The 26,762-nt window shown below is 28.5% G+C and overlaps 1 protein-coding gene across 7 annotated transcripts in view; it reads left to right on the forward strand.

Moving 5' to 3' along the window:
• Asph (Aspartyl beta-hydroxylase) overlaps positions 1 to 26,762 on the forward strand; it is a 156,717-nt gene that overhangs the window by 6,836 nt on the left and 123,119 nt on the right. For 4 of the 7 annotated variants that reach the window (XR_012755258.1, XM_075357279.1, XM_075357235.1 and 1 more), the window contains exons 2-3: positions 17,894 to 17,974; positions 21,806 to 21,862. The exons of 1 other annotated variant lie outside the window; for it this stretch is intronic. Coding sequence is in view for 5 of the 6 variants with exons in the window: in XM_075357279.1 (XP_075213394.1) it covers positions 17,894 to 17,974; positions 21,806 to 21,862 (138 nt within the window). In the remaining variant the exon portion in view is untranslated. The remainder of the gene's footprint in view (positions 1 to 17,893; positions 17,975 to 21,805; positions 21,863 to 26,762) is intronic. 2 more of the 7 variants (XM_075357244.1, XM_075357261.1) reach the window with 2 other exon arrangements.

Genomic DNA, 26,762 nt, shown 5'->3' on the forward strand with positions numbered 1-26,762 from the left:
ATCAATCAGTTTCGCAAGTGACAATGGATAAAGCCGATGTGAAGGAACAAATTAAGAAATGATAAATACCACATAAAATTTCAAATTTTCTGAGCAAGATACCAAAGTTAAACGCTTAGGTCTAAAAGGCATAAAAAGCTTCTTGCCATATTTCATTTGTAAATGTGAATATCAATTGTCAGCGTATTTGAAAGCAATTTTAATGTAAAAAGTCAGTGAAATTAGTAGAGAAACTTAAATTAATTTTTAAGTAAATCATCGTATATATTTACTTGCATGTATTTAAAGTTCGACAATTAGCCGTCGTTGTCATTTTTCGCCGTGTTGGCGTTGTTTCTCTACACTGTGTGTTTTTGTCAGATGCAGGTTTCTCACATTTTCTTGTAAACAACTTTTCTTTACAAATGGATAGTATTCTTTTAAACCCTCTCTGTTTTAAATAAATATTAAACAAAAAAAAAATATTGAAATAAATAAATAGTAAGTTAAATAAATTACACCAATTTAAAAAATACAAACTGTCCTAAAAATTATTTTTTGTTTTTCTTATCTCATTGAAGTTCTTTTTTTTTAATTTGACACCAACTTCAAAAAGTTAAAATTATAGAAGAATTGAAAAAGTATTGATTTTTTTAGCTCGGTTTTTTTTAAATAGGTGTATTTATTTATTTTTTTTAACATTTCGCAGCATATTTGACATTTATAACACTTTTCACAGTCTAACAATTATTGCACATTACTCTTACCCTCGTATAAGGCTTCAGTCCAGACGCATTGAAATAAGAACAGACTATGACTTCCAGAATTTATTTGCCGATTGGCAGCAAACCGGTGCACTACATCAGTTACTAATCAAATTAACAAGATAAACTTCGAATATTTCTTATACAATTACATCATTTACCATCTAATATGTAAATATTTTATATTATAAAATCGTTTAGCTTTAAAAGAAAAAAAATACAAATAAATATAAGATAATTCTAGTTAATAATTTTTTTTTCTGAGACGTGTTCGGAATTACTTTTTAAGAATCCGATGGGTCTATAACTCATCGGAGTTGTAGATTTTCTTTATAGAAATATACTTTTTAATGTTGTACGTGTAGATTGAATGAGGTTATTGAATTGGAATAGCAGTTTTTTTTTTAAACGTAAGAAAATATTAGTTTGATTAAAAAAATTTAAGAGATTTTTTTGAAGGTGAAAAATTTTATTTTTTTTTGTCGTTTCTATATGATAAAAATTGACTGTAGCAGAATTTTTTTTTTTTATTTAATCTTTAGTAAATTTATTTTATTTTATTTTTTTAACGAAGGTCTTTTTTAAGGGCGTTTCTTGGATTTTCTTTAAAAACCGCGGATTTAAAAAAAGTCACAAAATCACAAACTTTAGTCATAAACTTAAATCTTAGTTATTTTTATTTGGTTATGGTGAAACTTGTTGGTGGTAGACTATTTTTAAGGAAAGTTTGATTTTTCTCTGTTTTTACGCAAGTACAGTTCTGTGCACCCATTCTACTTTGATTAGAAACTAAGTGTTGTACGAAAAAAATAGGCTCTTATCAGGTCAAAAGATTACTTGATTATGTATAATTTCCATTTTTTTCTACCCCGTTCTAAAACGGACATTGTTAAGAGGTAGACTATTTTTTTCTTTCTTTATAAAAACTTAAAAAAAGTATTTTTATCCTTATTAAAATCTTTAAATCACTGTTTTCAAAAAGATGGAATAGTAAACTCATCGAATTTAAAAAAAGTATTTCTGAATATGTTTTGAAAAAGTAAATTACTGCCCAGAATTGTTTATTTTCTTGCGGTTTTTGCTGTGCTAGTTTGTTACTTTAAAAAAATGATTTCGACTTTATTTCTGGAAATAGAAGGATATTTGTTTAGCGCTTACTGTCGGAATAATTACCGGAATGAAATGAGATTTAACGAGGGTGAAAAAAGAAGTTTGTATTTTAAACCACATTACAGAGTGTTACTTTTACATATTTTTCACAACTCTTTGTCGAAGTTGAACTTAAAATTAATTTTTCCCCTTATTCTTTAAATTAGGTGTATTTTTTCTTTTATCTTTGTTGATTAAAAAGTTATAATAGTTGAAACTCAATTGTGTTTTTGTTAGCCAGACTATAATTGTCTTTTTTTGTAAGTAAGCGAGCCTAAATAAATCTATATTTAAAAAAGAAAATGTTTTATAAAATGCCAGAGGTAATAGCCGATTTCAGCAGTTTGTAATCCTCTACTATCATTCATTTAAGCGGTAAACATTGATCCTATAAAAAATTAATTATAAAAGAAAATAGACACCAAATAATACTATAACTTATTATGTGCATTAGGGTTCATTTGAAAATTTTTGCATTGAAGGGTGCATTTTTGCACCCTTCCAAAATATTTCATCTTAACACATAGATTATAAATTCAGACATGATTTATAATTATTAGCTTTCCGTTCAAATGTCATTAAAACTCGTACTGTTTTTACATAAAAAGAAAAGATTAACTAACCAAAGAAGAACAAAACGGGGTACTAAAGGGCTGGTTTGCATAAGGATTATTTTTTTTTAATACGAAGACTTGCAAATGGGATGTTGATGATCAGTAAGTTCGCAAAAGTTTAATTTTTTGCTAAATGCAAAGCCCATCAGATTTTCACAATTGTTTGACGCGAGTTGGAGAGCATGGAGAGGGCCAGACTTGATTGACACAATTGAGGATTTTATTTGATCCAAATATAGAAGTTTAAAAAAGTATGTTAATTTGAAGCATAATTATCTTTTTATTTTAAGGCAGAAAATAATTAATTCAGTTTTAATTAAATGAAGGTTTGGGGTAAAAGTTAAAAGCATAAAAGCATCCCCATCCCAATCGGTGAAGAAATTAAAGAGTTGCTGGGAGGGTAACAAAGCTAAAACTTTCCATGCCGTAGTTTTATTGGCTGCTGTGAAACATAACACTATGAAAAGAAGGGATTGAAGGATTGATTATCCCAGAATTACAATTTTGGATTAAAAAGAGCTGGAGGTTCTTGGAGTGCGAAGAGGACTGAATCTCAGATAATAATTTTTTTTTTTATCTTTTTCAAAGATAAAACATGTTTTTTGTTTTTTTTTAATAGTGGCTCCAATTTTTCAATACTGTTTGGTTTATTAAATTCTAGGATTTTTGGCACATGAGCTGTTTGGAAGGAAGAATAGATAAACCTCTTTTAAATGATTTTTTATTTAACATAGACGTGTTTAGAAAAAGATTTGAGTTCGAATCTCAATCCTTCAATTTTGCTATTATAGTAGGCCTTAAAGGCTTGTGGTATTTGGGAGGCAAGAGCATAATAATCTTTGGACTTCTTTTTTTTTAATTTTCTTCTGAAAGTAAAGCAATTTTAAAAAAAAGAAGGTTCTATTTTGCAGTATTTCAATTTTTATTAATTGTGAGGGTTTGGGATACTGTACCATACTGAGAGATAAGAATGTAGTTTTTTTGAAAGTAGCAAACTTACACAAAAATCTAAAGATCAAATACCATAACTTTTTTTCCTTTTTTTCAATGTAAAAGTTCGGACTCGTGGCGCATGGGACTCTGAAACTCTTGGACACCGTTATGTACTTAAAATTATTACTTTTTATGCTAGAACACATTTTGAAAAACAATTTCTTTTTTTAATATAGTTATATAGTGCGATAGATTTATATATAGTTTTAAGAATACCTTCACAAGTACTTTTTTATACGAAACTTACATATACGTAATAAATCGGTGGACCTGATACTCCGATTTTAGTTATTCTTCTATTATTTTACAGGGGAAGTTCCTTTTATGGTTCCGTAATAGTTTTCTTCTAGATAACATCTGAGAAATAAGTTTTAAGCAAAAAAACAAAAGTATTTTCACGGATACAATTTTAAGATATTACTCATATTTTGTTTTCGTCATTGCTTTGTATCGGATTATTGTAGAATAATGATCTCTTATACAAACTGATGTCATTCTAACATTTACATTATTTTCATACAAAATTGAAAAAAGTAATAAAATCTATCTTCTAACATCGCAGAGTGGAATGTGGCAAACGTACATTTGTTGGAAGCACTTAGTTCGTTAACAGTAACGGATTGTAATAAAAATAGTGCTCATTTTCGTTTTTAAATTTGAAACTTCATTTGGTGATCCCGCTGTAAGTTTTTGCAGATAATTTAAGAGGAAGATTTAAATGGGAAAATAGTTAAATTTTGTCTACTTACGCAATTTGAAAATATTTTTCAATTTTTTTGTTTTCATTACTTAGTATTGTATTTAGCACAGTGGTATTCAATATAATATCATTCTGATAGTCAAGGAAATTTTATGCGAAAGTTGAACATTTTAGTATTTTTCTTTAAAAAAATGTTTAATTTAAATTTTAGTAAAAAATAATTCGTAATCTCGCATTCCAAAAACCTTAGTTATGCTAGTTAACAGCCTTTCGAGTAATTTTACGTCTTTTTCTTGGATTTATCAAAAAGTGGGTTTTTCGCTTTTGCATTGTTGAGAGCGATTTTTTTATACGGACAGCATTTTTTAAGGTTATTCAAATTTTAAATAAAACTAAAAAAAGAAGATTACTTTTAAAAATGCACTTTTAATTCGATTTGTAAATTAAAGGTTGTTAATGAGGAGTAGAGTTCAAAAGGGTTAAATTTAAATAATTAAACAGTTTTACTTAGATTTTTTAGTGCATTGTTAAGTCGGTTTTTCCAGTTAACAGTTTTTGGTATCTCTTTAAAAGATTTGCAATTAAAGTTTAAATTTATTTTTAATTATTTACCCATTCGTATTCATTTTCACATTTACACTGATTTTTAATAATGCTATTTTTTTTTCATGTTTATTTCTAATCTTAGATTTATATTTGTTAATTATTTTTAATTTATTTGTAGTACTGTTATGGAACCCTGTTTTCTTAATTTATTGATATTTTGTTTTAAAACAGTCCTTTTTTGCTTCTCATTGTATTTAGTGTCATCCGTGCGATCAGGACGAATCATTTGATTTTTTTTACTACGACCACTGACAAGCTTTTGAATACATTTTAACGAATTAAATAAGATGAATGAAATGGCAAATGGAAAATTGGCGGGAATCGAACGGAAGACATATAATTTTAGGAAAATTAACGGAAAGCAGATACAATTTTAACTCTAATACAAAAACCGTACGCTGTTCTAGAATAACAGGGGCAACGCCTTAACTCTCTCCTGGCGCAGCCAGTTGAAACAAGAAAATTGGTTGTATGGTTATTTTAATTCGTGGGGGGCTTTTCGGGAGGTCACGTGTAGATCATATTTTAGGTGTTTTTTTGTCTTAATGATAAACGTTTCAAAGCGGGATTGTGTGCACTGATTGTATTAATGTTTTGTTTAACCTACCGAGTAGGTCTAGGGGTGAACTCGTCATCTGAAATCAGCTGATTTTGAAGTCGAGAGTTCTAAGGTTCAAATCCTAGTAAAGGTAAACGGATTTGAATAGTAGATCATGGGTACCGGTGTTCTTTGGTGGCTGGGTTTCAATTAACCACACATCTCAGGAAAGGTCGACCTGAGACTACTATACTCTATTTACATTCATACATATCATCTTCTGAAGTAATACCTTACTGTGGTTCCAGAGGCTAAACAGATAAAGAGAGGGTTTTGTTTGTTCAATTCCTAAGAAGCAAATTAAACGAGTAGGTAATAGTTTTCTGTCGTCTTCATCGATGTTTAGTATTGAATATAGCTTTAGTATATTGTTATAGATTTATGATGTACAGTTACATGTCATTCTGATTTTTAAAGAATTAGTTAGAAAACGTAGGGTAAAAATACAATATGTATTTCTGCTCATTTTACTCCAGATAGTCTTGGGCAAACTCTTAATTAGAATACAGTAAAAATATTCCAAGGAGCCTTACCGTACTCCTCTTAAAACAAAAAAAAAGCTTTTCAATTCTCTAAATTTCAACTCTTTGATGTTAAATTTTATTATAATCAAAATAATTACGGTCGGCTCTCTACCATTAATATTTGGTTCGGACTTTTAAAAGAATCGAAATTTAAATAAGAGTTGAAAAATATTATAATTTTTTTAAATCGGTGTAATTTTTTTAAATTTATTTTACATTAAATAGAAAGTAGAATCTTGCTTGAAAGGGTCATTTTATATTAAAATTCTGTAATTGCGTTTTTAGTGCTATAAATTCTTATTGATTATTATATACTTTGGAATTATTAAAATATTGATAAATTTATTATTAATTGAGCAGGTGCGTTTTGTTATTTTTTGATTGGCAAAGCTGGGATTATGGGTCGTTTGCTCTCCTGAAATACCGTATGCTACTAGATTTCTAGGATCTCCGCAGCGAACGGGCATGCCAAGTTCGTATGTACGATCTATTCTATAAATACCCGGCTACAAGCCTTGCTTTCTCTTCTTTTACGCTGATTTTTAATAATATTTCATAGCCAACTGCCTGTGATCGACCGACATCTTTTATCATTTTACTTAAATATTATTAGGTTCTACATGTTTTTTAATAATTTATTTAAAATATTTATTATGTTTTTATAATATTAAAAAATATATCTAATTGCAGCTATTCGTTTTGTCTGAAAATAGAAAATAATTACAGCTAAATTTATTAACAAGCCAAGGGTTAACAAACCTGTTAAAATAATTTCTTAAATACAGTAATATCGTTTTGTAAAATATGCATTACTGTTTATGTCATAATTGTATTCGATCTGTTATACGAGATTAATTTTGCATAATATAATACATATAAATGTTTAAATAAACGAAGGTGTTGTATTATTGCTCTGTGGTTTCTTTATTGATTTGTTTAATGTTCTCATTGTCCTCCAATATGACGTACCATCGGGTGCTTAATATAATATCGATGTTACACCAATAGCATCGATAGTAACTCTTGATCGATCGAAATACTCCAGTTAGTCCACCCGCAGAGAGTTTTTAAGCCTACTACATCATTACGTACACCGCTTTGTAAGTTTTTTCTTGTGTGTGGTTTTTTTTTATAATTTTAATTCTATCGTAATATCTTTAATCAACGATCTTTACGTTCTACAAATGTATGATACATTTAAAAAAGTACTTTTACTAGAAATAAAATTAAAAGTTTACAAAATTTATATTTCATTTAAAAGTTTTAATTCTAAAAGTTTTAAGCGATTTATACGTCACTGTCTTACTTTCACGTTTGTAAGTAAATTTGGTTTTAACGGAAATCAAAAAATTAGACCGGAAATTTTCCTGAGAATTAATATATATTGTTGAATTTTTTTATATTTATTCTTTTTTTTTTTTTTACAAAAGTAGAGATTATAAAATTTTCCTTTTGCAGAATTAAGTACATTTTAACAACAATTTTTTGAACTATTTAATTTAGGGTAATGCTGTTTTGCGAGTGAAAAATTTTTAATACATCATGTAAAGCATAAAATTAGAGAAAAAACACTAATGAAACCCCCCCCACCCAATCCTCATAGTTCTGAAAATTATTTCAGTTTATCTATTTAAAAAATATTTAGTTTGAAAAAAAACCATAAATATGATTTCTAATGACGGAATTCTTTAAACGAAAAAAGCTAAAGGGCTTTTATGAGCACTTGATTATTTTAAATAATGTAATGTTATTTTTTTTGAATCGCGAAGTATACAGTTTCTTTCATATGAAGAGTTTGAAATTTTTTTTAACTATTTTCAAACAGCTATTTATAACTATTTGCTTACCTAATTTTGTTATGAAACTGAGTAAGATATATTTAGGAAATCATCTTTTCAATTACTTTTATTTAAAACATTACTTGAGGTTTTATTGAATTTTTATTTCTAGGTTTAAAAAAGTAGTTTACAAGTACCATCTTATTTTTATTTATTAAAACCCCCTTATTATCCATTATCACTAGCAAATATTGAAACGTACCCTTTGTTAACTATTTTATTAAAATCGTTTGGTGTTAGTTGTTAAGTTACATATGAGCTATGAGCTACAAATTATATATAGCTTATTTATTCGTTTTATTTTATAGAAATGCCAAACTTAACCGGAATTTCAGCGTAGAACCTTTTTCTAATTATAAAGCACCTCACTAAAATGTATTGTGGAATTGAAAGTAAAAATATTAGCTTGCGTAAAGTGTTAGATGTAAACTAATGTTAAAAACAAACTGTTGGAAAATATAGTTCTTTTGTATGATAATTATACATTACTGCAATATGAGTAGTGTAATTCGACGGTGATAGAAATTTGGCTCTTGAAAGTAGTGAGAGTACTTGCTAACTGAGTAGGGATATTTTTAAAAGTACACGTGTCTAAAACAGTAGCTCATTAAGTAATCTTACTCATTTACGTATTAAATGAACAGGTAGCGTGAATTATTTTTTATAATGAATAAATATATATATTTTAATTTATTTAACATATACTATTTTTTTTTTATTTTATAGATGTTAACAGCGGGAAGCTATTAGATATTATGAAAAATGATCCCTCCCGTAGATTATTATATTTTTTTTCGTTTTAATTTCCGTTTTATACAAAAAAATATTAACATTTTGATTGCAAGACTTTTTTTATCTAGTGCTAGTTGGCTTCCATTCTACTTTAACCTTCTTGAACGGTTTAACCAGCAGCATCTTCAAATTTGGTATAACTTTAAACAGGTGATTCAGAACTATACGGCAACCTCTCGGGAGCTGATTCTATAGTTAAAAATAGGAAAAAAGTTCATATAAACAAAGACCTGAAAACGCTTCATTAGCGAGTTACGGCTAGCGAATTTAGTCTGGATTTCGGTTCCCCTTGAGATGGACTTTCTGAAATTCTGGGAAGGTAAATTAAGGGGCGAATTTAGTTGTTTCTTTTGATTTTTAATCCGAAAATATTACAAAAATGGGCCTCAGAACTGTACCTCCATTAGTTTTAAAGATATCCCACGTTAAACACAATATTGGGGGGTAAAAAAAAGTTTTTGGATTTAACGTAAGAAAGCTTTGTTAAATGGTTAAGTTGAATTTTTTCAATAAGAAATGTAGAAAATTTACTTCTGAAAGGATTCATGTAAATTACTATAGGAAAATTGAATACAGGATATTGAAATTTAACTTCATTAAAAAACAAAACAAATGAATTGTGAAAAAATTTAACAGCTTGAAATAACTAATTTTGTCCATAGGCTGGAAACAACTTTTAACATAAAATGTAATTTAGCTTTGAAAACAACGGAAAAATGACATTAAAAATAAGTGAAGGAGTTATTAATTACCTTCAAAGTTGCCCGAAGTGTTCCCCGTTTTGTTCAATACATGATTTCGCTCGACGAATCCATTCTTTTCTAGCGCGTCTCATAGCGTTAGGAGTACTCTTAATAGTTTCTGCAGATTCTATTGTGCGATTCCTTAGTTGCAACTGTATTGTAATCTGTGTTAATCCGTTTTGCGTAAACTATTGACTTCATCGAACCCCGAAGAAAAAAGTCTAATGACTTGAGGTCGGGATCGCGGTGGCCATTTCACTGGTCTGTTTCGACCATTCCATTGTCTACCTTATCTATTATTTAAATGATTCTTTACATTATTAGAAAAATAAGGTGGTGCCCTGTCGTGCATGAACCACATCTCCAACCTGTTTTCATAAGAAATATCTTCCAAGACAGTGGCAGGTTTGTTTCCAAAACGTTTAAGTACAAATTTCCTTTAAGCCTCCTTGGTAAGAAAAATGGACCAACCAAACAATACATTAATTGAAAATGTAGCTGGAAATTTCTTGTCAGTTTCATGTGGGTTTTCATCCGCCCAAATATGGGTGTTATAAAAATTTACTATTTCATTTCTTGTGAAGCATGATTCATCAGTTACCAGAATACGTCAAAAGAAATTGTGATTTCGTACCCATTTTCTAGTTAACCATCGGGAAATTATGTTCCGTTTATTATGATTTTGCAGTAATAAGTCTTGTACCCGTTTTACATGGAATGGGTACAACTATGCTTCATGAAGTGTCCGGCATAGCTTAATTGTGAAATATTTAAATGCCGTGATACCCGTCTGGTGCTTGTAATTGGCGATAATTGCACAATATTTATTATTGCTTGTTCATTATTATGATTTCTTGTACTTTTTTGATGGCCAGTATCTACTCGTTTTGGTTTAAAACTACCGGTCTCTCTAAATTATCTCTCCACAGCTTCAAAAGTTTTGCGATCAGGTGCTCTTTGATTTGGGTAAGTGTCACTATATTCTTGAACTGCAGCCAAACCACTCTTGTTTGGCTACGTAAATTAATATCATGTCCATATACCTTTCACATGAATACATGTTTTCATGGTCTCCCATTATGTATTAAAGAAAATTTCACTAAATTTTGTAAAAACTGTTTTCTGAATTGCACACAGAATCTTGCAAATACATTAATACTTGTACAATACAAAAACCACTATCAAGATTATTCTAATACTGTTTCAAAAAATTAATTGTGTTTAGCTGATATTGCCAACCTATGAAAACAAATTAATTCATTCTGTTAAAAACGGTAGTAAATAAATTATCAGTTATTATTTCAAACCTATGGACAAAATTAGTTATTTCATGCTGTTAAATTTTTTCACTTAATTCAGTCTATTTTTGTTTATTAATAAAGTAAAATTTCAATATCCTGTATTCAATTTTTTCTTAAATAATTTAATGAATCTTTTCAGAACTAAATTTTCTGTATCTCTAATTGAAAAAAATACTTAATTAACCATTTAACAAAGGTGTTGTTATTTTTTACTCCCAGTTTTTGTGTTTTATTTCAGATATCTTTAAAACTAATGGAGGTACAATTCAAGACCCATTTTTTTATATGTTTTGGTCAAAAACATAAGAAATAACTAATTCGCTACTTAATTTACTTTCCCAGAATTTCAGAAAGGCTTCATTTCCCCAGGGAAACAAAATCCAGGCAAAATTTTTTGTTAGCCATAACTTGCTAATGAAGCTTTTCGGGCCTACTTTTATATGGACTTTTTTCCTACTTTTAGCTATAGAATCAGCTACTGAAAAATTTCTGTATAGTTTTGAATCTCTCTGTATAATACAAACTAATCCTGAAGAGGATAATATTTTTACCCCCGAATAAATTCACATGCTAAGTAGGAGAGATATTGATCGAGGGTTGCTATATCTCCATGGAGATTAAACTTATTAAAATATTACTCATGCTTCTTTTTAAGCATCATCATCAACTGACTTTCAGCCTGACGACAGGTCCCTTACTGTCTCCATCCATTTCTGTCCAAACCTTCTCCTTCATCGCCATGTAGTTTCCAGTTTTCACCTCATCTATTAATTCAATTCTTTTTATTCTTCACTTCCTTTCTCCTTCTAATAATCCCTCCTATAAAGTTGTCAAAATTCCACTTCTTTTAACCAAATGTTTTGAGTTTTTTTTTATATGCTTCCTGCATAAATGCTCTTCCTTCTTTAAACCTGTTTATTATTTCCTCATTCCCCATTTTATCTGTCCATCGTATTTTCCCATGGATCCATATCCACATCTCAAAAGCCTAAATACAGTAGGAGTACTCTTCCTCATCTTGCATGTTGTACTTCCATGAAACAAAATATCTTACATACTTTTTATCTAACCTCTTCCTTAACTATTAAGTCCAGACATTTACTTCGTAGTAATTTCCTCTTCTTACTGAAGGTTTTCTTTGTAATTGCTATCCTTCATTTTATTTCCATTCTCCTAGATCTTTGATACCATAGTCCCCAGATATGTATAATTTTTTACGTTTTCTGTTCTTCCTTCACGTGTCTTTTCCACTAAATCCTCTTTGTTATTTACTTTCATTACTTAAGTGTTTCCTATATTTATTTTCATTCAATTCTCATTCATTTCTTCCTCCAGGGCTGTTAACAATCTTTGAAGCGTGTGTGCAATTGGCTACAGTTACCAAATCTTATGCATCGTATTTTTTGTTCTCATATATTTCACATCATAAATATTCTTAGAAATAATATAGTTGGCTTGTCTTTTTCTACGTTTAAAAAAGGTTTTATCTTTGATTTTTTTTTTACTCTAAACATTAATTAATTAAAGAGGAAACAAATTTCAGTATATCTTTTATTTCTTGTAGAATTAAAACCCAATTACTATCTGCAAAATGATAATGCTGTATTTAAAAAAATAATTATATTAAGATTAAATAATTTAATTAATTTTAAAGTAAAGCTCGGTAAGTGGTAACCTCATAATCATATTTAACAAGTTTTGGATGTAGCTTTATTTACAGAAACTGAAAACAGTGAGGTGTTGTAAAGAGATCTCCACAAATTAAAGAAAGAACTGAAACCCAGATGGATGAAAAACCCATCACTAAGAAAATAAACTGAAAAAAATAATCAAAAAACAAATGTAAAAAAATGAATATATTCAGTCATAATAAAATAAAATATAAAATTATAACAAATTATTTCAAGATTTAATAAATCGCATATTCAGTGTGACCACCATTACATCTAGCAACTTTTCAATACGAATTGCGATGTGGATCATTTGACTACACCTTTTCTCAGTTTTCTCATTACGAGCCTCAATGATTAATACTCTTGTTTCAGTATTAATTGTGGTTTTTTTGTGAAAATGTTTTCTTTAGAAAATAATACGAAAAGAAAATAATTTTATGGGTTTAAATATAGACCATTTAGGATTAGTTATGCCTCATTTAAAGTGATCAGGAAATCGGTTTGAGGCTATTGATTTGTTAAAACTTTTCTTGCAGAAAGTAAAACCAGCCTCTGGTCCCAGTGTTCATGACCGCTGCATTTCTAGTAGCAGATCTGTAACAAGAAACTGAAGTAAAAAATATTGTGCAACATACTTAAATCAGTTTTATTGTTTTTAGTTCATAAGATATTTGTTCTGTCAGTTTACGATACAGATGCCAACCCATATCTTAATTCTCGGTGCATGAAAATCGGCTCAGTGTGTGAAGCAACATACTCTACGTTATATATACGTTCACCTGAACAATTACACAAAAGCTTTCTACAAGTAACACTGGATTTATCTGTAATTCAGTTGACAAAATTACAAAGGCTTTAAGTTTATATCAAAGACTGAAACAAGATATTACATATCATTCTTGCACAGTAAAACATCATTTTTGATTCGTTGTTGATTATAAAAAGTAAATCCTGATGTTGGTCGCATATAATCAAAATGACCAATGGTAAGATCATATAACACACAATAAAAAGGTGACCTTCATCTTTTATGTAAGCGTTTTAAATTCAAATTAAGTTAGTAAATAATTATAGGAGGTAAATGTACCAAAATACTCAACTTTTAAAACAAAAACAAAAGCGTAAAAACTGCTTTTGTTCATGTTTAATTCAGTTGTAATGAATCTATATTAAAGGATCCTTTAATTAACTTTTACTAAATCCAACCTAATTTGTGAAGCGCATGAGGAATATTGGGGGAAGTGGAAGTACAAAACTGGTTCTATTCAAATCTTACATCGTTCATTTTAAAACTATGATTAGTTTATTAAGCTAAAGTTTAATTTTCATGTTTAAATTTGCGAACTAAGTCTATTGTGATTTAATTTCATCAAAATTTTGTAATTGCACTTCAACACTTAGGAAATTCATAGCATATATTCACTCAAAATAAGTACTGATTGCATTAAGCAATCAAAAATTGAAAGTCTTTTTTTGCCTATGTTTTATTTTTTAGTACTATCCTAAGTTCAGTGATTTCTGATTATTGGCACTCCATTTTTTAATAAAGTTGAATATTTTTTCAAGTTTTTTTATATTTTACAAGTTCATTGCTCATTGTTATTTCAAAATAAAATTTTACATGATCTGAGTTCAAGCCGAAGTGAGTGATTAAAGGATCATTACCATGTGATTAAGCAAATTTTCTAAGTATCTGTTATACATTTTTGGCACACTTTTCTATAGTTGTTTCTTTTTGTTAATGGCATGGAAGTAAATCAGAGGGATTTCTAATGCACACAGTTATTTCTATCTATTATTGTGGAAGTACTGTTACATTACATTTTTGTACAGTAATCCTTAGTTGGATTGTGTAACATAATACTTCTTCGTTAGCAAAAGACCATTCATTTTTCCTTTAATTTTATTGTACGATTATTTCCATAAGTCTTATATATACTGAATGTATGATTATTTGAGGTCTGCTCGAAAAGAAACACTTTTTTCTCTGGTACTTATAGAGATATTTTGAAACTTGCAGTTCATTACTTAATGTAGGAACTTACTAATCTTACCCCATCACCCTCGTGTGTCCATGAAGATTAGTTTTTGTGTTGTGTTCATTCGAAACAGTTGTTATTTAATGACTGGCGATTTTTGGATTAGTTTCTTACATGAACAAAGAGTTGGAATTTAGTGTTAAGTTTGACAATGATATTACAAAATAAACAGAATGATTCAAAAGTTCTAAAGGGTTTTCTTAGCAATACACTTAATTCTATGAGTAATGTTTAACTGTTCACGAGGTAATAAAAAAGACTGATTTCAGTGAGTTCATGTCACAAAATCTTAACTAAGAAATTAGTTTGCCATCCTGCCATGCCGAGTTCATTCCGAAACTCTTGACATAAGAACAGAAGGACAATTGTGTAGGGATTTGTTTGGGAACTTTTTAATAGTGAAATTGATAATGAAAACTTATATAATATCAATCGACGATGAGACAGGGGTGTACTGGTATGATATAAAGATAAAGTCTCAGCCAGTGAGTTGAAGAATCATCACCAAAACCAAAAACACTCACAAAAGTCATTCAAACACAATGATGATGTTAACAGTCTTTTTTGACATCAAAAGCATTGTTCACCATGAGCTTCTACCTGCATGGCAGATAATTAATTGCCACTATTACCTAGAAATACTCTGATGTCTCTGTGAAAGTGTATTTTCACAGAGTACAAATTGATAATACTGATGTTATTCCTGAGTTACTTAAAAATTATCAATGTTGACATGATTTATTCTATTGAAAATTTGTTGCTTCTTTTATCTAGAATAGAATAATTACATAATGTGTGATTTATAGTGTGTTCTGATTATCTATTCTATTGGATAGTACAGTTGCTGCCAACTAACATGAGCTTGGAGTGGTGGCAATTACTACCCAACATAAGTTGAATCATGTTTATGTTGCTAGGACATGTCTAATCATGATGTGTCAATGTTTCAGAGAACAATAGTATAGCAGTGATGTGCGGGCTGACCAAGCTCACCATTATGTGGTGGCTACTATAGGTTAGGAGAGCAGAGTTTCTAATTAATATTCAAAGATTAGACAATGATAATTTAATTATAAGCAATACAGTTTTATTTTATAGAACATCTAAAAAATGTAAAATTTTCTCTACATTTAATCACTGACATAGTTAAATTGTTATTGGGGATTGTGATGAATATTGAAAACAAGATTACAAATTTTAATTAAAAAAAGTTCAAATTTTTACACATTTTTACTAAACCAAAATATTAAAAATTTATAATTAAAAATAATAATTAATTGAAAAATATAAAACTATATTACGTATGATTATAGAAAAATGTAGCTTTAAAAACAAGAAATCCTAAGCCTGTTTTTGATGAAGTTGAAAGTAAGAATAATGTTACTGAATGTCACTCTTCTATACCATGTTGCATAAGTTCTTTATGATTATTTTTCTGAATGTTCCATCACTGAAAGAAACTGAGTAAAGCATATCAATAATGTGTAATTTAAAAAATAAAATTGTTACTTTTCTGTTTGATAATTACCAAACAGTGAAATATTAATAAGTATTATTGAAAGGATGAATTAAACCTTAAGAGAAAATTGCCCTCCATCATTCAACCAAATTGTTATCAGTGATTATTATTTCAAATAATTACAGTGTTATTAAAATATATTCTAAATATTATAGAGTTAAGTTTTCAGTTTTAAATCTGAAACCAGTACTTCAATAAAATTTACATTACTGAACAGTTATGTAATCAGTGCCAATTATGTTCATTCCTACTTCACAGTATTGTTATATTTATTTGCTTAAAGAAATAAAGGTAAAATTGATCATTTATAGGAAAGTTTCTAATGCAATACTTTTGCTCTAAAAATCTTAAAGCAAAGAATACATCTGTATTAGATCATTGTTGCGAAATTTTCACAAAAGCTATAATTAAATTCTAATGCAGTCCGAATAAATGGGTATATTGTAAGGGAAGTTTTCAAATATAAAAACAGTGCAGTTGCCACATTGAAAGTGTTAAGAATTAATATTATTTTTTTAAATACTCTGCTGGATTTTTATATGTTTAATTTTAAGTTATTATTACCAATTAATAGATTTATTTATTTTAAAGTAGTTTATTTATTAACAGAATATATTATTTTTAACAATTTATTTTGCATTCAAACCAGTAGTCAATTATGGTGTATGTATATATATATATATATATATATATATATATTAGTCCACCACAATCTTGAGATTATCCTGTTTTCAGTATATATTTAAGCTTACCAGTGCAAAATGAGCATTTATTAGTAATATGTTGTTCCCACCGTGGATTAAAATGACTTGATTGCATAAAAGATTGTGGATAGTGTCGTAACCTGATCTGATCTGCCTTGCGTTATCCTCTGGGTTCATTTCTTTCATTTAAATCTTGAATTTGTTGGTTCCTGATTCCTTAATTTTCCAGTCTTTGTAATTCCAGAACTTACTTGTGTTTTATAATTTATTTTTATATTTATTTTAGTAGTCTTTGAAGTAGGACCTCTTTGTTTACTAAGTTTCTTTTCTTAATATAATGGTGCTATGGGAAGTAACTTGAATGTATTCCAAATAATGTATGTAAACACATTCATTCAATTCCATTCTTAAAGTCAGGTTTTAAGTCAGTGTTTATTCTAACCTTAAGTAAAAAGAACACTGATTTTGAATACAACCTAAAATTCCAATATTTTGAATAACTTGAAAAGAAACTTTTAAAGGTTGTGCTTAAAATCAGGTGGTAAACTCTAGTCTTATGCACTTGAGCGAATAAACATTTTCTGATATTACGAGTAATTGAACCTGGTAATCACTAAAAATTGTTACAAAAATAACATTAAAATAAGTATTATATTTTATAATAATAATGTTGTTCATTTATTTAAGAAAATCATTAATCATATCTTCATTAAATTATATGTGAGTTAATGAAATAAAAATTGTTACTGGAAATAAGAATAAATAAGATTATTACAGATAAATAATGCATATTAAGTAATTTATACATTAATGTAAATTGAAGAAGTTTTAATTGAATACCCAGTTGAAGCCATTCTCAACTTTTATCTCGAATTCAAGTTAGATAATTGAATTTATCTGTGTTACTTTTAAAACAGAATAATTGTACTGCTTCTTAGTATCTTGACAAATGCAAACATCCACTTCTCAAATATTTATTCATCTTGTGTATGACTAATGTATTTTTTTTAGTTATTTGTTATTATTTCAACTAATATATTTTAATTTTATAAATGAGAATGTAAATTATTAAGATTACATTTCCAAATTTATACAAATAATTTTTTTTCCGAATAAAAAAATATCTTATGCTTTAATTAGTTCTGCTAATTTTTTGTTCTTGCAGATGTGTTATTATTTTGATACTTATAAATGAACAGCTGCATTAAAAAATTATCTTAAAGTATTTACTTAAAATTATAGTGTTTTACTTTAAGAAACCATATAGTTATAAACTAAAAGATAATTTTCTGTACTTTCACTCTGTAGTAGTTATGTATACTAGGATTTTTATAACTTTTCTGATGATGAAATTTAGGACAGTTGGAGGCACGTCGCAGTGAAGAATACCAAGAAGAAAGGGCGGCTAACTTTCGTAGACACAGTTCTCGAAGCGAAGGTTTTTGTTATTCCCCCTGGATGTTTTGTTTATTTATCAGATTTTGTCATCCTTCTTTTTATTATTGCACAACTAAAGAGTTACAATTTTATTTCAATTATTGAATATTTGGATTATTTATTTATTTTTTAAATAAATTTTAATATAACTGAATTTGAAACTCTTCAGTTGTACATCTTTTGTAATTGTGATTTTAGTTTGGAATGTTCATTTCCATCTTTAATAGTACCTATGATTGTTTTGTATTTATTTTTTGTGATTTAATATTATGGTTTATTTTTCCCATAAGTTTTATACAAGTATTTTGTTTTGGGTTGTATTTTTTTGGATGTATGGTGACTTTTTTTTATAACCATTACACAATTTGATATCATTTTTCAGACCAGTTATTGAACCAAATAATAAAATATATATTCTGCATGAAAAGCTGTTTAGTGGTTGAAAACTGAGTAGTACACATACTAAGTTTGCTTGTTATTTCATATTCATTTAGCATATGATTACCTTTTTTTCATCAAGTGTTTGTTCTACATATTGATTCTGCTTTTTAGTTTATTCTACAACTCTTTACATTAAAATAAATAAAACTATATCTAAATAACCTGTAATTTTATGAAGTCTTACTCATAATGTTTGTTCAAACCAATTAACTGACTAGTTGATGTAGTGGTCACCATGTTTATTTAATAAGCTGATCCTGGGTCAGTTACCATCATAGGATCTTACATCTTTTAATTACCTGTTCTCCTTATAATAATAGATAATTAATCAAGCATCAGCCTATTGTTCCCAAATAAATTATTACTTATTTGATACTAAACCACATTTATTTACTCTGTTGTATAAAGTATTGTTAACAACTATTAAGTTATGTACTTTTCACAATGTTATTCTAACTTATGCTTGTCAGATTTAGATTTTCTTATGTTAGCATTATGTTCTCCTGTGAAAATAATATTATTAGAAATTTTAAGAGATGGCTGTTATGATATAATATTGCTGTTTCATCTTGAGTAACTTTTAATTTTGAAAAATAAAAATATATTTAACCCCCAAGTTTAACAGAGTTTAGGATGTGTAGGGTGAGTAATTTGCTTTCTAATAAAAAAAGTAGCTTAGGGATTTTTTCCTTATCAGTTATTCTACATGTGTATTCTTTCTACTGTCATATGAAATTGAGCAAAAACATTATTCCTGAGTTTCCAATCGATCGTTTAATTTTGCACATAGATGACCAACCTTTGGATTTTTGTTAGTAGCACTATCTGACCAAATAGTAAAGCACTTATCCTAGTTAACTAAACTTTTTTTTTCATTGCATTGATTTTCATAAAGTACTGTTAAAAATTTACACATTAGTCTCAGTTACTGAATTTCATTGAAAATCTTATGTTTATAAAGGGTAGAGCAGAGGAAAAGCATGTTTTTCACTACTGAATAACTTCAGTTGTTTTAATAATAGAAAAAGAAGTTTTATATTAAATAATATTTTTATTGCATATTTGAAATCAATATGCCTTAATTATGTTTGAAAAATAATGTCAGTAAGATGATGTTCTTGATGGGTGCAAATTCGGAGCCTCTCCTCAAAGCTGTGCACAGCTTTCTCCAACATTTCATTTGACACAGCTTCAATTTCTTGACAAAAGAAATTTTCTGTTCTTTATTTGTGTGTGGCTTGTTCACGTACACTCTGGATTTCAGGTAGCTCCACAAAAAGAAGACACAAATCAATAAATCGGGAGAATATGGGGGTCAAAAAACATCATTGAATCGTGAAATGACATGTCCAGGAAACATTTGTTGAACCACTTCAATTGATGCTCTCACCATGTGAGCTGTGGCACCATCTTGTTGGAACCACATTTCTCTCATGTTCTTCCGTAAGAATGGTGTTCATTATGCTACAAAATTCTTTGTGTTGCACAAAATCCCTTTCAGTTAGCTGCTGGACAATCATTATTTTGTATGGGTGAAATTTGAGATAACCGTATAAGATGTGATAAAGCAAACGACATGATATACCCAGCATTACAGCTTGTCGCCTAGTAGATTGTTCGGACTAGCAAGAACTGCCCTTCTCACTCTGGCTACATTTTCCAGAGTTCGGACTGAATGGGAAGGCCAGGTTATTTTTTCTTCATCAAAGATGAACTTCTTTGATGTTACTTCTAAACACCTCAATCCTTTGGAGTATGGTGTTACGATCTGGAATTGCACCTTGATGTTCGACATTAAAATTTTCATGTAAAGACATTGAACCGTGACCACAGAATCATGGTTTGTAAAAAACCTGATTAACAGCAAACTCACGATGTTCTACGCTCCATAGCAATTGAAACTCCACAGTCTGAGCTATCCACCACAGGTCGTCGCTGAGTATTAACGGTTTAAAAAGCATGTGTTTCCTCTGCTTCATCCTGTACTAGTTCCGAATTATATGGTGACATTTTGAAAACCATATGTGACAACTTGTGAGTGGATCCCTTTACTGCTTATACCATTCAAAGTTTATTTTCAGTCAAGTACTAATTATCTTCAATCAGAATTTGGTCATTTATTTACTAATATACACTACATTACTTCTACATAAATCATAAATAATATTATTTTGTTCAAATAATCTCCTTCCCCACCATTTTTACATAATTGATGAAATAAATTGGAAGTTTGAAGACAGAGCTTGTAAGTAAATGATTAAAGGATTTATACACGACTCATTTCTTAAGAGAAAATAATCAGAGCCTTTAAAATACCAGACCAGTCAAGTCAGCAAACAGAAATTGCACGAATACCGAATATTCATTTTTTTAGTTGAACATTGCTAAAAGAAATGAAATTATATTTTAATGTTTGGAGTAAATTTGTATCAATAACATATCCAAAATGTTTATTTTGTTCATTCACTACCATGATGAAATGTGATAACACTTGAAAACTATAACGAATTACTTTCTTTTAAAAGGTCTTTCAGAACTTATTATAAACACCTTCTTCATTGAAGCATCTGGTAGCCCTCTAACAGCAGCTGCCTTAGAAAAGCTATGAAATCCATAAAAAAATGTAATTCAGTAATATATTGTATGTATTTTGTATTTATTTAGTTAATATGTTATTTTTGTCAAACTGAGTGGTGGTGGTAAGTTTTGTATTATTCTATCATGTTGAAACCTTTTTTTTATGTGTTAAATGTAAAATTTGCATTTTTTGATGAAAGTCACCTCATATAAAGAGTTTAAATTTACAGTGACTAATAAATTACTATTGATAATTTGTTATAAAAAATAAAATATTACCATGATAAAATTTTACACTTATTAGTTAAAAACAAAGATCTCAACACAAGTAAACAATGTCAAATTTATAAACACACTCAGTTTGACAGATACAAGATTAATTTTTCATATTAATGTTCAAATACTGTGTAGATATACACAGTATATACTGTGTTTTATTTAATACACATTTAATTCATTTCTTAATCTTTTTAAGACTGGTACCCTTAAGAACATTGCTCCTAGAAACTATTCTGAAGAAAGTGTTTATAATTAATTCCAATAATTTAAAGTGTTATTTCAGTTTTTAATAATTAAAAAAAACAAAAAAAAACTGTTAGTCGTTTGAATTAAAGTATAATTTATTTTAAAAAATTTGAGGTAGTTTTTAGTAGAGAATTTTTTGAGCTGTAATAATTTGATCAAATTTTGTAATGGTTAACAAATTTTACTGGCAATTGTTTCTTTTTTTTGACAAAATTTTGTTCTTTATATTAATATTTGATGTGGAAGGTCAGTTTTTAATTTTCAACCAGCATAATTTTTAATTTCACAGATTTTACCAGCATGGCACCACACCCTGATATTTCTGCTCCAAAGATGGTAAAACCCGGTGTGTGTTCATTATTGCTGTTGTTTTTTTTTTATGTTTGTTTGTTTCTCTAATGCTATTTTATTGATACTGATATTTCTGCTAAGTAATAATAGTTATTCCTTTTGATTGTTTTACTAATTCTCTTTTTAACTACAAGTCAGCAAGTCTAATCTTTCTTAATAATTAAATTTTATATTATTAATTACATACATGTTAAACTGGCATTTAATGGTGTAGCAGCCATTTTAAAATCCTTTTAAAGGAAAAAATGAGTTATAAGTTAGGGATTTGTATCGCGTGATACAAACTTTGCTTTTTGAAGGAAGTTTTGTAATCGCATACCTAATGATAATGTATATCTTAGACATACAATTATACATAATAAATCTAATGAAGATTATATATAATATAAATAATGGCCTTTAGTTATATTTTATCTTAATTAGAATAATTTTTGTACCAGTTGTAACATATTTGTCACTTCTCAGACTATATTCAGTTATTCCTTTAACTCACTCATGTACAAGACAAGATTTGTTCTAAGGATGCAATAATCTGAATCTCCTTACAAACCTTACATTTTCATTACTTTTTAATTTATAGTTCAATTTTTGTAATATTAGTCTGTTTATCCCATCTCATTTGAAGTTGGTGTTTGCATCTTTAATTCTTTCTCACCTTTAATTTCCATCATGCGCTTCCTCACCTCCCCAACCACTCACTCAGGATTTCAGTACCTTATATTATCATCTTAAATTACCATTTCACCAACTCTTGTAGCACAGTGATGTAGTTACTCTCAGCCTTTTTCTAAAAGTTCATGGGTTTGAATCCTGACAGACTTGGCTTTTTTATTGTTACATAGTTTCCATACCATATTTCCATGCACAAACTTTGAGCTTACAAACTGAGTAAATTACCTAACAAAAAATTTATAATGTATCTTTTAAATATTCAAATATTTTTGTATTACCTGAATAACTACTTTAGTTAATTTTGTATTTATTTTAAGTACATATTTATTAAATATCTTTGAGAATTTTTTTAGTTTTAAATGTTTAGATTTATATATTAAAAAATGTAAATGCAAAGAAAAGTCAGTAAACAGATCACATGTGTCTATTATTAAAATTCTTTCTTCAAAACCATTTTTATTGTCAATATAATCTACATCAATTATCCCTTCACATTGTTAGCTGCTGTCAGCCAGATTTGTACCTCATATTCAACATCATGATAATCTGAAAAATGAAGTGAGTTTTTAGTGGACCAAACAGGTAAAGCTAGCTTGTTTGAAATTAAGTTAGTACTCATGAAGAAGTTGCCATTCTAATTCGTAATTTCTTTCTTGGATTAAACTAGGAAAAAATGAGGTATGTGTTGTCTTGATGGAGCATAATCTTGTAATCAGTAGACCTGGCCATTTTCTTTGAATTGTAGCCCAAATCATCAAAAAATTATGCATCTTCCACATTATTATCTCACTTTTGTAAATTTGGTAGCTGCACTAGAATTACAATTCCTTGCAATTTTAAAACATCCACTTTATGGCCAGGCACTTTTTACCATAAGTAAAAGTATTTCCTTTAGAATATCCTTTTGCCCACAAAAAGCAAACAACAGCTTGTTGGTTTTTAACATACACTTTTCAGAGTACAGTCAACATTTTTAAACTGAGCTATGCATCCACCTTTTTACTTTGTGACTGCTGACCATCAAGCTGTATTGTGCTTCCATTTAATGACATACCCCTAGAAGCTACTTGCTGTTATTTTCAGCCACTTTGCATCATTCTATGATCTCTTTACTGACTTAACCTTGTAAATAAAAAATACTATTTGTTATTTTATGTTTAAAAAAAAAATGAAAATGTTTTTGAATAAAAATATTAGATAATTCTGAAAGGATTTTGCATATGGTTTTACTTTTCAAATCTGATACAAAATTTATATTATTTATTCATTTAGTTAAAAAGGTAATTTGAAAGAAAAATATGTATATATAGTTATTTCCTAAGGTTTTAAATTAATATTATGTTTTAATAGTTGTTTACCTAAGAATTACTTTATAGTTATTTGTGTAAATTAAAATTATTTTCTGTTAATTTTTTGTACTAGCTTTTAATTACTAAATTCAATATCGTGCAGTTAACCTGCGCTGAATATTGTTTAACTTGGATGACAAGAGAAGCAGTGTGTCAGACATGGCTTGAAATATGATTTTTAATTTTTTTTACATTCTTTTATACTAATGTTTTTTTTTTAATAATTGTTATTTAATACATTCATGAAACTACCACTGCAATGTGCACTGAAATTATTGTTATATTAAACCTATTAAATCATACAAACATATTGTTTTACATATTTCTTTTATAATTGATAAGTAGTGCATGGAAGAAAAGTATCTTTTTTCTTTTATGTTCATATTTTTTTATACATGTTTAAAACAGCCTGTTCAGTTTTGAATAGGTAATATCATATTATGTGTCAGTCTGTTACCCTTCACTAGACTGCAGTTTTTTCGCTTGAATATTGCCATTCTATTCTGTTAGCTGTGTTTTTTTTACAGTATATTATATTAATAATTTTACTTCATTATCATCAACTCGTGTTTTCCCCTTGTACAGGGGAAACAATCTTTTTTTAAAATCAGTTTCAAAAAGGTTTATCTATTCTACATGTATGTTTTACTAGTATTATATTTTTTAAGCAGCTCTTTTCCTGATGCATTTTTCCAGTAGAATATTTTGCCATCATTTTTTCTATTGAATTCTGTCATAAAAGTTTGTACATACCAAATAGTAAACCCATAAACATTGTCTGCTTACTTATTGAATGACCCCTGATAATTCTAAGATGAATTGGAGATAGAGAAGTTCAGAGAAGATGGTAATTACAAGTTTAAGGCATTCAGAATTAAAAGAATTTGGTTTTTCATGAAAGTTTAGAGATGGAAAGAATAAAGAAAAACCAAGATTAGAATATAATTTTAAAATTTCTACTATAATTTTAGTAATTTATGTACTTATTGCTACAGTTTTTCTCACTACTGAGTAAAAATATTATAATATAATAGATTGCTTCTTGTTAGAAAGAGGTGCATTTATTTGTTGTTTTACACTCATCATATATTATCTGCCCCAAGGGCACTTTGTCTATCTCCACTCAACTAAATTTTTTCCACCTACTACCTCATCCTTTTAGCACTGTTGTAATCAGTATTTCTTGTCTCATGCTATGCCCCAATCCTTAGCTTTCCTATGCTGAATTGTTAAACTTAAGCTTCTATTCTCATTAATTATTTTTTACATTGCCTGTGTAATCTTTTGCAATCTCCTCTAAGCCCACATTTCAAATGCCTCCAGCCTTTCTTTTTCCTATTTTCTTAGAGTCTTTACAGAAGATTACTCCAAACGTAGCACTTCAACTCTTAATTTCATCTTACTAAATAATAACTGCTCATTTCTGTTAAATGCATCCTTAGCCATTGATAATCTTGTTTTTATTTCTTTTAATTTTATAATCTTTAATATGTTTGCTGGAGTACCAGCAACATATGTTCTATATGAACATTTACACTGAGGAATCCTATTCTGTCCTCAGTTTCTCTTCTGTGCAGTACAGTTCCTAGGTAAAATTTACTTTGGTGCAATACTGAACATATAATATTGGTATCGTTGAAGCCTAATGAAGAAAGACATTTGTTCAGTACATAACACTCAACTGCTAAATAGCACAAATAATTTTATCAATTACTGACAAATAGTGTTAGAAGAGGCAAATGCTAATGAGGTACAGCAATCTTAAGTGTACCAATGGAAATGCAAATACCAGACAATGGGGACTAGTAACTCACAAAAATTACATGCATTTTTTAAAAAAATTCTGCAGCCATCATATTAAAAAAGTTCTGCATTACACTCATTACTCTGATTTTCTTAGCATTTAGTTTCAGTTCACATTCTGTCGTAGTATTTTTTAATTTTGAAATTATCTGTTGAACATTCTATGCTTCATCTAAAAAAAAGCCCATGTCATCTGTGAATTTTAAATATTATATCTTCTTCCTCTTACACTAATTCTATCCTTTTTTTAATATTCTCGTAATAAAGCGAATTGTTTGTTGTACAGCATTTTCCATATTCGCCCAAAATTGATTTGTACTTCTGCTATTTTTTCATTAATAGTGGGAACTAACTTCTCCCATTATACTTTCTAATGACTTATTTTTTTGTTTTTCCAGATTCCATTCTGTTACTTTCTTTGCTGTTTTATCAGTAACATTATTTTTATTTCTGCTGCCAGAAGTATATTATCATACCAATGCCAGCTCCTGAAACCATCTGCTTTTTTTTATTAGATTTCTGAATCTTTTCTTCTGCAATTATATAGTCAATTTGACATTTTTGTTTCCACGTGTACATTATTTATTATGGTTTTTAAGGTAGGTGTTTGTTTTGAACATGTTATTTTCCCTACAAAACCCAATAAGCCTTCTCCCAATTAATTTTGTATGTCAGGTCTATGCTTTCCACTTCTTGTTTCTCTTTTCCTTCCCCTGCTATGCATTCCTATCTGTCATTATTATAAGATCCACCACAATCTCACCATACCCTCCTGTTCAGTAATTTTCTCTTATGTTCATGCATTATTTCTGTTGCAACATTTTTGTATTAAATATGAACATGTATGTACATGTGTACAATTTGTATTAAAAGCATATTTTTGGGGTTAATTCCTATCCCAACAGTAGTTATACTAGTAGTAAAAATCATTCTTTGTACTCAGTTTACTTAAGAATGGTTTATGCACCATTTCTTCCTTTTTTATTTCCTGAATAATGCAATGTAAGACCATTGCTGTTATCTTCAGTTTTTCTTTCTCACCTCACTTCACTCATTCCGATTATATTCTTT

Source organism: Lycorma delicatula, chromosome 1 (assembly GCF_047948215.1).
Source record: "Lycorma delicatula isolate Av1 chromosome 1, ASM4794821v1, whole genome shotgun sequence".
In the NCBI taxonomy this organism is placed as follows: Eukaryota; Metazoa; Arthropoda; class Insecta; order Hemiptera; family Fulgoridae; genus Lycorma; species Lycorma delicatula.